At 39.1% G+C, this 13,392-nt stretch overlaps 1 protein-coding gene across 19 annotated transcripts in view; it reads right to left on the reverse strand.

Annotated features, from left to right (window-relative positions):
• Positions 1–13,392, reverse strand: part of DTNB (dystrobrevin beta) — a 238,861-nt gene that overhangs the window by 182,955 nt on the left and 42,514 nt on the right. For all 19 annotated transcript variants that reach the window (XR_009615314.3, XM_078444896.2, XM_078444895.2 and 16 more), the window contains one exon: positions 13,165–13,378. Coding sequence is in view for 18 of the 19 variants with exons in the window: in XM_078444896.2 (XP_078301022.1) it covers positions 13,165–13,378 (214 nt within the window). In the remaining variant the exon portion in view is untranslated. The remainder of the gene's footprint in view (positions 1–13,164; positions 13,379–13,392) is intronic.

Below are 13,392 nucleotides of genomic sequence, written 5' to 3' on the forward strand. Positions count from 1 at the left end.
GACTAACCGTGAGATCATGACCTGAACTGAAGTCGGACGCTCAACCAACTGAGCCACCCAGGTGCCCCCAGAGATGGTTTCTATTGCTTACAACTAAGAACTCCACTGGATGCAGTTTGTATCCTGAAGTGAAGTGGCCCAGAAAGATGAAGCAACAAAAGAAAACATTCCTGAAGTCCAGAGTGGGAGCAGGCATGCCTGATGGCCAGCGAGCAAGAATGAAGCGGCAGGGCTCATCAACAGTAGACGGAGCCTCGCTACACAGCTAATGACATTTTTTAAGGTAAACTTGCTCAAACCGTTGTTTGCAGATACAGATTTCATGAAGTGAGAGTATCCAGGGGAAAGTAAAAATTAATCTTAGAAGAGATTTCCATAAAAATCAGGATACTGATTACCTGTGGGAGAAGGGAAGGGGAGACACAAAAGGACCACACGAAAGGCTTTCCAGGTGCTGACAGTCCTCGAATCCTTGGCCGCCATAGTACCTACATGGGACACCTGCTTTACAATGATTCATTACACTGTACTCTGTTTTAGGTATCCTTCTACAGGCATTTTCTAATTCTCAGTATAAACTGTTTAAAATAAATGAATCCCGGGAAAGCGACAGTTACCATTACTGGACAAGGCTAATGGTTTAAGGCAGAAAATGATGAAGGGAAACCTAGAAGTTAAAAGACACTTAAAATATATAAACTGTATGCATAAAATTTTTCATAATGAAATGCATAAAAAGAATAAAATTGTTAAAAATACCAAGACCCAGGCCCTATTCTTAATTTTTAAGTTTATTTATTTCTGAGACAGAGAGAGACAGAGCATGAGCAGGGGAGGGGCAGAGAGAGAGGGAGACACAGAGTCCGAAGCAGGCTCCAGGCTCTGAGCTGTCAGCACAGAGCCCGATGCAGGGCTCAAATCCACAAACCGCGAGACCATGACCTGAGCCAAAGTCGGTCGCTCAACCGACTGAGCCACCCAGGCCCTATTCTTAAATGCCCATTAATAAAAGACTGGCTATTTATGCTATCATAAAAGAGAATAAAAAATATGTGAAAGATAAAGAGTTATATCCAGGATAGATTACTAAGTTAAAAAAAAAAAAAGCAAAGCATGGAAGAAAATAATTGCTAGAATGCTATGTAGCATTCTGTGAAAGGATATTGAAAAAATAACAATGGTTGCGTCCAGGGTGGAAAGAAGGCAGCCAAAGGAAAGCATGAGTGTATGGGCACTTTTCACTTTGTAAGTATTAAACATGCTTATATTAGAAAAGACAATTCTCAAGTCAATAATCTTAAGACACTAGAAAGAGAACAGCAAATTAAACCCAAAACAAGCAAAAGAAAAAATATATACATAAAAGCAGGAATCAGTGAAATTAAAAAACAGAAAAATAGAGAAAAATGAATAAAACCAAAAGCTGGTTCTTTGAATAAATCAGTAATATTGACAAACCTCAAGCCAGTCTAAGAAAAAAAGAAAGATATTGGTAATACCAATATCAAGAATGAAAGAAGGGTTATCAACTAAGGCTTCTATAAACATGATAGAAATAAGAAAACATAAAGACGTTGTGTCCATAAATTCAACAACTTAAATGAACCAGACAGACACAAACCACTCCTCGAAGAACACCAAGTATTAAAGCTCACGCTGAGGAAACAGATAACCTCAATAGGCCCGTATCTATCACAGAAACTAAATCTGTATTTTTAAGCTTTCCAAATGAGAAAGCTCCTCATGCAGAGAGCTATACTGGTGAATTCTAAACATTTAAAGAAGAAATAATTGCATTTCTACGCTCTTTGAGGGAACAAAAAAGGAGTAAACGCTTCCCAATTCTTTTATGAGACCAGTACTATTTTGATACCAAAAACACAATAATCTATTACAACAAAAGAAAACAAATCAGTATCCCTCATGAATGTGGACACAAAAATCCAGATACCAAAACCCTACCCTGTTCTTGATATTTTTAAAAAGTTTTTCGTGTTATTTTAATATGCATCCTGAGCTGAAAACTACCAACACAGAACTTTGAAGGCAATACTAAGACTTCAGCTTTTATGTTGCAGGTAATGATAAAATCAAAGGACATAATGAAAGATTAAAGAGAATTAATCATATTGTGATTGTATAACTCTTTCTGGCTCCAAATCTCATGTTCTTCCTTCAAAGAGAAAAAAGGATCTATTCCTGATGCAAAGAAGAAACTGATGCCATTTATGCAAACAGAAGGGTGCGGCAGAGCCCGGCATGCTGACAAGAGAGCCAGGTCAAACTCAACTCTGTTACTCAAGAAAGATTTAACGTACAGTACCCATCAATAAATGCCATATGGCAGGTCTTAATGGGTACTATGACACCTTTACTTCTAAAAATTATCATAAGAGCACTTAACACTTTTTTCTTAAAAATCTTCAGAATGCTTTAGAAGCTAATATTTAAAATACTAATATTTAAAATACTTCGTATCCCTTATTCAAATATTCTTTACTCAGCTTTAATGCAGATATTAGTTCCAAATTCAGAAAGTCTTATATTCAAATACAGGATAACAACATCCTTCTCAACTGACTTAGATCAGCACTTGTATCCTTTTCCACTCGTTATTTTTTATAATTTTTTTTATGTTTATTTATTTTTGAGAGAGGGAGAGACACAGTGTGAGCAGGGAAGGGGCAGAGAGAGAGGGAGACACAGAATCCAAAGCAGGCTCCAGGCTCTGAGCTGTCAGCACAGAGCCCGACATGGAGCACAAACCCATGAACCCCAAGATCATGACCTGAGCCGAAGATGGACACTTACCCGACTGAGCCACCCCTCCACTCATTAAGATTATTACTAATCTCAGTGACTGACCTCTGATCAGACGTATTAACAGGACAGTGTGTGTGTGTCACCCCTCAACTATTATCAGTAACGTGTGGTCCCTTAATTCGTCATCTCTCAGATCTACTTTCCAACCATTCTCCTATTCGTACAGCCACACAGCAATATCCACACATAATCTCCCACCCATCGCACCGTGAATCTTCTCCCCTTTCTGCCTGCATGCCTTTTGGGGTGTGCTAATATGTGTGCGCGTAACATCTCATGCTTTATTGAGGGTGAGGGGAAATCCATGTACGTGTCAGTGTGTAACTCAAGAGGATAAAGGGAATGTGTAAGCAAGGTGGGGGGTGTTTTAAGTAAGGAGAAAGGAGAGGTATCTGAGATTAAGGATCATGAGGACCTACAGACAGATTTAGGAATGACGCTTACTGAACATGTTTAAGAATCTGTTTATAAATATATAATTGTGTATCCTGAAAATGGGGCAGTGGGTTCAGGTCTGAATTACAAACTAACCTTCCCACTTACAATGCTTACAGTTTTAGGCTCACGGTTTCAACCATCAATCAAAAGGTTTATTCACCTTTCATTTTTTTTTTTTAATTTTTTTTTTAAACGTTTTTTTTTATTTATTTTTGAGACAGGGAGAGACGGAGCATGAACAGGGGAGGGTCAGAGAGAGGGAGACACAGAATCCGAAACAGGCTCCAGGCTCTGAGCTGTCAGCACAGAGCCCGATGCGGGGCTCGAACTCACGGACCGCGGGATCATGACCCGAGCTGAAGTCGGCCGCTTAACCGACTGAGCCACCCAGGCACCCTTTATTCACCTTTCAAAAGTAAATACTGATATAAACAAATTAAGAAATGGTGTATTTAAGGATACTTTAAATACTTACTAAAGATACTGATGTAAAATCTAAGTATAATTTAGCATACAGAAATAACCACTTAATAAAATTAGTGAAAGAGTGTACTCAGAATTCTTCCTGAAATCACGTTATTTACATTTTTCTCTTCAAACAGAAAGAATCTTAGCTCCCCCACCTCTCAACTGTTTGCTTAGTAGGCCAAACGTCAGCATTTACTCCTTTGCTCTGAATGCTTTTCTTGGCACTGGGTTCCTCAGTCTACTTTAAGCCTAACTAAAACTTCCTGCAGCTGCCCCCAAACAAAGCAAAGGGAAAGTGTCTCTGTCACTGTGTTCTCTAGTGTTGCCTTAGCGCCCCTGCATTCTTGCCTAGAATTAGAGGCAGCAGAGAGGAGCTGCAGCCACTTAGCAGCCTAACACCCTGTGATTATGTCCTTTATCTAATTGATTCTTTCTTCTTGGAAAAACTCAGTCTCAATCCTTCCCAGCAGACACCCGAATTTAATCTGTATACAAGTCAAGTTACATTTAAAACTCAAGGGTTAGCTGCCCTTGGTCGTGGCACACACAACCTCCCCGACACCTATGTTCTCAGTCCTTCCAAGGTAAAATCCAAGTTCATCCCAGAATCCGTTGTCTTTGAATAGGATTCGGTTTTATCACAAAAAAAAATGTGGTTCAACTAAAAATCTGACCTATGACAGCTTCAGAGTTAGTAGGTGAATACTTAATAAGTAACAGTAGGGGTGCCTGGGTGGCTCAGTCAGTTGAGCGTCTGACTTTGGCTCAGGTCATGATATCACCCTTGAGTTCAAGCCCTGCGTTGGGCTCTGTGCTGACAGCTCAGAAGCTGGAGCCTGCTTCGGATTCTGTGTCTCCCAATCTCTCTCTGCCCCTCCCCTGCTCACGCTCTGTCTCTCTCTCTCTCAAAAATAAATAAATGTGAAAAAAATTATTTAAAAAAAATAAGTAACAGTAAATATTAACCCCTGCATAAAGATACTAAAATGAAAGGGCAAACAGGTAGTGTTTGTTGAGGATGATGGGAGTAAGGAAACTTGTTATTTTAACCCCACCCAGAGTCTCTCCAGGGAGCACCCTCCCTCGGTAAGAAACATCATGCTTCTCTTTCTCAGACTTCCCTGCATGATTCACTGCTACAGACCTATCATTTTATGGTCTGACAATAAACCATGCACATGACTTCTAAAAAGAGTTCTTATTATCCAATACTGAGAAAACACCACGATGAGCTCCGTGCCAAGCTAAGCAGACAGTGAGTCACCCTGAATAAACACTGCTATGTTTTAACATGCAGGCACCTTCAGAAGCCTCGCCGTCCTCACCTGTGCCCTTTCGTTGAGAGCTTGCTCATTTCAGTTCAGCAAAGTCTCAAATTCTACCTATTTTTAAAAAAATATTTAAACTAACCTAATCTGGATGGCGTTTATAGCTTTGCGCTAAGAAGAACTTGCTATGCAAATTAATACTTTTGAAAACAAGACTACAGGGGGCATTTTTTACTTAAGAAACAAGCTGTTTCTACATCTTTAACAAACAATTGTGGCTGCTGCCAACCATAAATTAGTACTTCTCACATAAAAATAGACTTCTACTTTGCAAACACTGCTACTAGTCCAATTACCACATGCAGCTAAAAGTAAAAGAACATTTCTTGTTGATTTTCAAAAACTCATATTTTCCAAATTAATCTTAATTTACAAAACTTCACAGTGAATGGATTATGCAATAATCACCTGCAAATCAAGAATCCATTTGGCAAATGTCAAATGGCTTAATCAAGTAAAATCAACTTAGAATATTATTCAGTTTTATCACAATCAGAATGCCTGCTAATTTTTAATTTTCATTTCAACCTTACAAATATTTATTAAGAATTTAGCATTGTGTTTATCAAGTAATCAAAGAAGTATAAGGTAGAATCTCTTTTCTCAAGGGCTTTCAACCTTATTTGTACACTTACGAAGCAGTTTAGAGCATTGTATAACTTAAGGTCAAAATAATAACACAGACAAATACCATAGGTCATCAAAGGGATAAAAGTGGGGTTGGTGGTAAAAAGTAAGGCTACAGAGTATATAAAAACTTGAGCGGGGTGGGGTAGCGGTTGGGGTAAGTATGCTTGGAGAGAAATGGGAGTATATCACATTAGAAAAATTGAGAAGTGCCTCAAGTAGTTTACTTAGAGCTTGGTATGTACAGGGAATCAAGGAATGATACCATTAGAAGTGAGGGTACGAATCTCATTCAAAAACCACAGGGAGTTTTGGAAGGTTCTTGAGGTGAAAAAGGTGTCTTAATCAGATTAATTTGGAGGTACCGAATGGACTAGAGATCTCTCTGTTACTACCTCTCTCCTCACTTTCAGAGAAACAAAGGCAAGGAAAAAGTAACACACTCAGAAGAAGCATGCCCTTTCTTGCCTTTTCTTAAAAACAAAAACAAAAAATAGGGGCACCTGGGTGGCTCAGTTGGTTAAGCATCCAACTTTGGTTCAGGTTATGATCTCACAGTTTGTGGGTTCTAGCCCCACATCAGGCTCACTGCTATCAGCATGCAGAGCCTGCTTCAGATCCTCTGCCCCTCTCTCTCACTCTGCTCCTCCCCTGCTCATGCTTTCTCTCTCTCTCTCTCTCTCTCTCTCTCTCTCAAAAGAATAAATAAACATTTAGGGGGCCCCTGGGTGGCTCAGTCAGTTAACAGGTTAATTGTCCAATTTCGGCTCAGGTCATGATCTCACGGTTCTTGAGTTCAAGCCCCACATCGGGCTCTGTGCTGACAGCTCAGGGCCTGGAGCCTGCTTCAGATTCTGTGTTGCCCTCTCTCTCTGCCCCTTCCCTGCTCATGCTCTGTCTCTCTCTCTCTCTCTCAAAAATAAACAAACATTTTTAAAAAAATTTTAATAATAAATAAACATTAAAAAAAACAATACAAAAATAAACACATAAAAAGGAGACAGTAAGATAAGGCCAAAGTAATTAGCAAAAAATTGTTTTTCTGAAATATTAGCTAATGGTCAAACCCTTTTCAGATCTGCATATCCTGGAATCAAGAAGATTCTTTGAAAATTAACATGAACGCATGACTTCTCTTGAAAGAAAAGCTACAAAATAATGAGTAAGTGATGGGAAGAGTAAGTGAACTTCAAGTTCACTCATTTCTGCTCCCTGAATAATCCTGGCACCAAGTACTCAGACTGTGACTCAGTGAACCAGTTCTGGTGACACCACATCAAGACACCCACCAGGCAGCGTGGGGGATGCAGGGCAGGCAGGTGGGCTGTCCTCCTCCTGGTCCACCAGAGCAGCTGTTTCTCTCCATTTCACACAAGGTTTCCGCTGAGGATTTCACCTTTTTAAAACACCCCAAATCCCTACCTCATTCTCCACCAACCCCCGGAAATTTCCTAAAGGAGTTATGCTCACATCCTTGCAAGAGTTAAATGTGTTGCTTCTGTGAACCTCAAACTCTTCCCACTCAGTCCTAGTTCTCTTCCACTTGTGTTTGGCTGTATTTTTTCTTGCCATCCTGAATCCATCTGACAACAAGCAGAGATAACAGTAAATACTGTACATAAATATATCAAGTATTTATGCCTCCCAGGATATGATAGTTTTGCTTAAAAATCACAAATGAGGGGGGTGCCCGGGTGGCTCGATCGGTTAAGCGTCTGACTTCAGCTCAGGTCATGATCTCAGAGACCGTGAGTTCGAGCCCCACGTCGGGCTCTGGGCTGATGGCTCAGAGCCTGGAGCCTGCTTCCAATTCTGTGTCTCCCTCTCTGTCTGCCCCTCCCCCGTTCACGCTCGGTCTCTCTCTGTCTCAAAAATAAACGTAAAAAAAAAAAAAAAAAAAAATCACAAATGAGGAAGACTGTAACCTAACGTTATCTTTTTCAGCAACGTCCATTCCATAATACGCTAGCTGGGCATATTCAAAATTTAAGGAATACAACTGCTTTATTTAGAATGAAAGAGTTTGTTTTTGCTTTGTTTTTTTATATTGTTTTGTTTTTAGCATTCAGTATTAAGAGGAAACCATGGAAACTTTTAAATATGTCCAAATTGTCAGAGCAAGACTTTAAAACAGTTCTTAGCCATATTTCCAAACTACACAGCAACTTTTTCCATATTTACCCATCAAAATTAGATACATAAAACTCATTACACTAAAGAAATCTTTAGATTGTTCAAAGTAGCAAGAGTGTTTTATACTGCTCTTTTAGATGGTAAACAATAACTCTGACCTTTCGTTAATATGTTCAATACTGATGTATTTTGAAGATTTTATCCAAACCTAGTTTCATTAGATGTATGATTTTTTTATAGGTTTGTTCCATTTAAGGTGTAATTTCATTCCATTCTAAGCAGTAGTATTTCTTGGAGCAAAGCTGAGGGAAAATGGTACTGTAACACATTAGAATGTAGGCACTGGAATATCTACATATGAAATAATGGTACTTGAGATCTGCTTCAAAGAAGGCATGAAAGAGGGAGGGTGGAGGTGAAGATCCTGAGGATACAGATGAGGTAAGTTTGGGGATGTGCTGGTAATTACTGAAGCTGAGTGATAGATAGCTTGAGATTTATTATAATATTCTTTCTATGTTTGTAAATATCTGAAATTTTTCATTAAAAACATTTGAAGAGAAAGATATCCTATGAAAAGTAAATGGAGAGAACATATGTGCAACACATATAACCAAGAAAAAACTGTCATCAAGAGTCTATGAAAAGCCCCTATAATCAGTACAAAAAGAAAAAACAACATGCTAGAACAACAGGCAAAAGATACGAAGAGGCATTTCACAGAAGTAATATATTTGGTTAAGAAACCCATGAAGACATGCTTGATAATCAAGAAAATGCAAATCAAGACAACAATGAGGTATCACTTAGCAAAAACTAAAAAGTCTGACAATTCTAAAACTTTCAGAAAGAATGTGGATTGAAAGGATCTCTTATGCACTGGTATAATTTGTTAAAATAATTTGATACTATCCTCTAAAGCTGAATTTCATGTACCGCACCTCCCCCCCACCCCGAATTGGCAATTCCATTCCTCAGTTTAGGACCAAGAGAGCAGTCTAGAACACTTGTACGCATGAGCCAGGACGCTCCAGGCAGTGCTGTTTCCCGCAGCAAGAACCTGGAGAAAACGACAGGTACAGTATTACAACAGAATGTTGTGCAACAGCGAGAATAACTGAACTATGGCTACATGCAACATGAATGAAGTGTTACAATATATTACTGAATGGGGGCACTTGGGGGCGCCTGGGGGTGCCTGGGGGCTCAGTCAGTTAGGCAGCCAACTTCGGCTCACATCATGATCTTGCAGTCCGTGAGTTCGAGCCCCGCGTCAGTCTCTGTGCTGAAGACTCAGAGCCTGGAACCTGCTGCCGATTCTGTGTCTCCCTCTCTCTGACCCTCCCCCGTTCATGCTCTGTCTCTCTCTGTCTCAAAAATAAAAAACGTTAAAAAAAAAAAAAAACATGAAATGAATGAAAAAAGTAAATGAGGTAATAGTACAGACAGCCAGACAACATGAATTTCTTTTTTACAATTAGTAAAAATAATTAAAATTAACACTGTGTTTATGCCTATATACGTGGGGAAAAAACTGTTAAGAAGAACACAGTAACGCAAAATCAGAATCGGATTCACTTTAGTTATGTGCAGGTCAGTGGGATGGGACAGGAGAGATAAACCTAAGTTATTGCTAATGTTCAAGTTCCTGGGTTAGATAGTAGGGCTCACGATGTTTATTACCTCTAAGAATGAATGAGGGAAGAAAGCACGTGTAAAAAGATCAGTTAGAAGCCACGGAAGCAGTCCAGGCAGAAGATGATGGTGGCAGGCTGGGTGGTAGTAGGGCCAGAGAGATGCACACAGATCTGAGCGAGTCAAGATGTAGAAATGGGGGCACCTGGGTGGCTCAGTCGGTTGAGCATTCGACTTCAGCTCAGGTCATGATCTCACGGTTCGTGGGTTCGAGCCCCACATCGGGCTCCGTCTAGACACTTGCTAGGAGCCTGGAGCCTGCTTCGGATTCTGTGTCTCGTTCTCTCTCTCCCTCTCCCCTGCTCATGCTCTGTCTCACCCTGTCTTTCAAAAATCAATAAATGTAAAATTAAAAAAAAAAAATTTTTTTTAAACAGATATAGAAATGACAGGCCTTGGTAACTCGCATGGAAATGGGAGTGGAGAAGAAGGAAGGGTGTAAGTAATTCTCAGGTTTCAGATTTAAGGAGCTGGGTGGAGAACAGGGCCGTTTAACAAGAAAGGGAGCCACAAGTTTATGATGCTCAGTGAGCAGTTTCGGGTTGACACGTAGCCATCTCCTTCATAGCTAGTCCAACCACCCCCACCCCCACCCCCACCACTGTGAGGCATCATGTAATGAGGGGAAGAATTGAACCACTCTACTCCAGAGACACAAATCCTGATCTGTTTGAGCTAAAAAGCATCACATCTACACATGCATGGCCCAAATGCACATTTCTGGAGGGAGGCTCATATACTTTCGTTTGGTGTTGAAAGAAACCAGCTCTCTCCCGCTACCTAGACTTGAAACAGGAAGCATGTAGCAGCTGACAGCAGGCATTTTTTGATGTAGCAAAAGGATGAAGCTGATACAAGAGGAGGGCAAAACCACAACCACTATGAAGAGAAAAATGGAAGCGAGAGCTCTGATGCAAGAAGACAGAGGGCTGGCCTGCCTCTGGGCCTCTGGGCTCGTTGGTGACGTGAGCCTATTCGCCCACTGCTACAAAAGCACACGCGTCAGTGGGCTTCCTACTGCTTACAACTAAAGACGCCGACCTAACACAGACTTTGGTGATGGAAAGGGAGTTTGCAAATCACAAGCCCTACGTAATGGAATTGGCTCAACTGAAGAAGAGTAAGGAAGAGTTCTTGTCCCTCAGCATCGCCTGCTGTACCTTCAGACCAGACCAGATGACTACCACCAATATTATTATACTAAAGACCTGATAAGGAAAAAAATGAGGCTACCCAAGTGTTTTGGTTATTCCTCATAGCTTTTACTAATGTCCTACACACAGATGTTTACAACATTGTTCTCTGTGTTTTAGTTGTCAAATATAAGATACTGTAAATCCTCAGCAGAAAAAGAAAATAATTCCTAATAAGATACACACCTGAGGAACAAAGTCTGGATCCTATTTGTTTCTTACTATTGTTTTACAGCCTTACAATGTATTTTAATTGTAACAAAACACGGCTGGCCAAAATTTGACTGTAAATTCAGAGGTAAGGGAATTTAAGAATAATCAAATTAGTGCTTCAAATTTTAACTTAGGAATTATAAAATATGAAATCCTGAAAATATTAATTAAAATAAAGAACTAGAGGAGTGCCAGGGGGGCTCAGTGGGTTAAGCATCCATCTCATGATCTCAGCTCAGGTCTTGATCTCAGGGTCGGGAGATCAAGCTTCACGTTGGGCTCCACGCTGAGTGTGAAGCATACTTAAAAAAATAAAAAAACTACATACTCTACATATCAAAGGCACTCTCCAGCCTAAGTAATAAAGAGGCCAATCAATACAGAGACTAATATTTGAAATATTTCATAAAATGCTACGATTTTCAAAAATAAAATTCCAATAACCAGATCCTTTCATTTTTCCAGTATGTGAAAGCCAATCTCAAATTACTAGAGTGAAACAAGATGTTATCATATATACATATACATACATATGTACGTTACGTACGTACATATATATACATATGTATGCACAGGCGCACACGCGTGCACGCGCACACACACACCCAAGATTTCAAGGTTAGCAGTGATATAAGGATTTATTGATGCCTATGGCCAAAGTTTTAAATAGGATATGATGTGAGAATTACCAAATTCACCACTGACATACTACAGTCCTTCCTCTTCTTAACTTACTCATCTGTTTTTGTTTTTCCTAGTTCTCTGCAGCATGCCCTTCTATGGATTGTCTTCATATGATTTACTGTTTGCTTACTGTTTTCCGTTGTCTCCCTCTGGATGTGTCTAGCCATCTCTGAATATGTCCCAGAATCTCTGCACCTTCTGCTCCTAAGTTGGGTATTCCTGTTCTCTCTCTTGCTATCTCTTTGCTCTGCCTTCTTCCTTTCTTAGCCATCTCTTTGCCTGCCTTCTTCCTTCCTTAGCCATCTCTTTGCTCTGCCTTCTTCCTTCCTCAGCCATAGTACTTAACTTTTTGATATGGTTATAGAATCAAAGTTTATATAATTTCTGCTTTATCATTTTTTAAAAGTAAGATGACTTTTATTTCTGATTTTGTATAAAAAAAATTTTTTCTTGAATTAATTTGTATTGTGCAACCCTGAACTGATTTACTCACTGAGTTAGTGTCATGATACGTGCTACTTATTCACCACAGAATAACATTTTTACTAAGGTCTTTGTATCCAAAGAGTCATTCCTTGGACAATATAAAATTAACCTTATGGATTCACTAATCAAATTACAAAAAAAAATGGCATTCAAATTCTGGGACTTATGTCTCATGTGTACTCTTGTTTTAAAAATTCAAATTTCCTAAAATAATTTTCTATTAAATAGATACAATATTTAATTTGATAACATCTTATAAAAATGTTATAAATTTAGTGAGTGCCTATGTTGTGACCTGACTTTGTCACCTGCAGAGTTTTATCAAGGCACAGAATCTTCAATATTATGAAGTATAATAAATAAAAGCATTTTACAAATGTATAAACTCAAAGTAGGTCTACAGGGAGAAAAAAATGAAGCAGAAAGAATTAACCCATCCAAAGTGGACGGTTGTCAGTATAGCAGAAATCAAAAATCTAAAGTCTTGGTTCCCGGAATATAAACATTAAATTCTATGCTTCCATCATTTATGATTTCTTTTTTGCTTTTTATAATACCAACTTAATTCTCTATGAATACAAATATAGCAAATTATTTGTTTTAATTTGTAGTACATTTAAATAGTTTTCTTCTAGTGTTATAAGGTGTATAAGATAATGTTCTGCACTGAAAAAAATTAAAACAGCATCCTAAACATAAAGAGAAGAAAACAAGACTAGAATCAAGGGGCATTTACTATTCCAAAGTAAAGAAAGGTTAGCTTCAAGGTCAAATAGAAAGCCTCATAATCAAATTCACAACTTAGCTATACTTCTCTGGATAGAGAACAGCTATACTAAGGTACTTACAATTTTACCAAACACTGTGTCTCAGTGTTGTGATTCTCCATAATTTTATGGAGTTTAATATGTGATAGTAAGTCACTCTGGCATTTAACCAGTCTTTAGAAGGAACTCATATGGAGTAATTTCCCTTTTAACTGTGATTCCAAGTTGACAACTCAGCAAGACACTCTGGAAGAAGGATGACTAAGACATAAACATTCTTAAAATGAAGTAAACATATAAGGTACTAGCCTGTCATATGCAGCAATCATAAAATTGAGGAGGAGGCTGATCGACTGCTCCACACTGATTTGGTGAGTAGAAGGAAGGCGCTTGTTCAGCTGGTAGTAGACAGAGGAGATGACAGTTTCGAGTCGGGACACGCTGATCTCAGTGGTATGGTCCAGTGTATTAAGGCCATTGTCTCGGAAGGCTTCAATCATGTTCCAGATATCAACAAGATGGACTGAAACACAAAGA

The sequence above is a fragment of the Panthera onca genome, chromosome A3, assembly GCF_046562875.1.
Source record: "Panthera onca isolate mPanOnc1 chromosome A3, mPanOnc1 haplotype 2, whole genome shotgun sequence".
NCBI lineage: Eukaryota > Metazoa > Chordata > Mammalia > Carnivora > Felidae > Panthera > Panthera onca.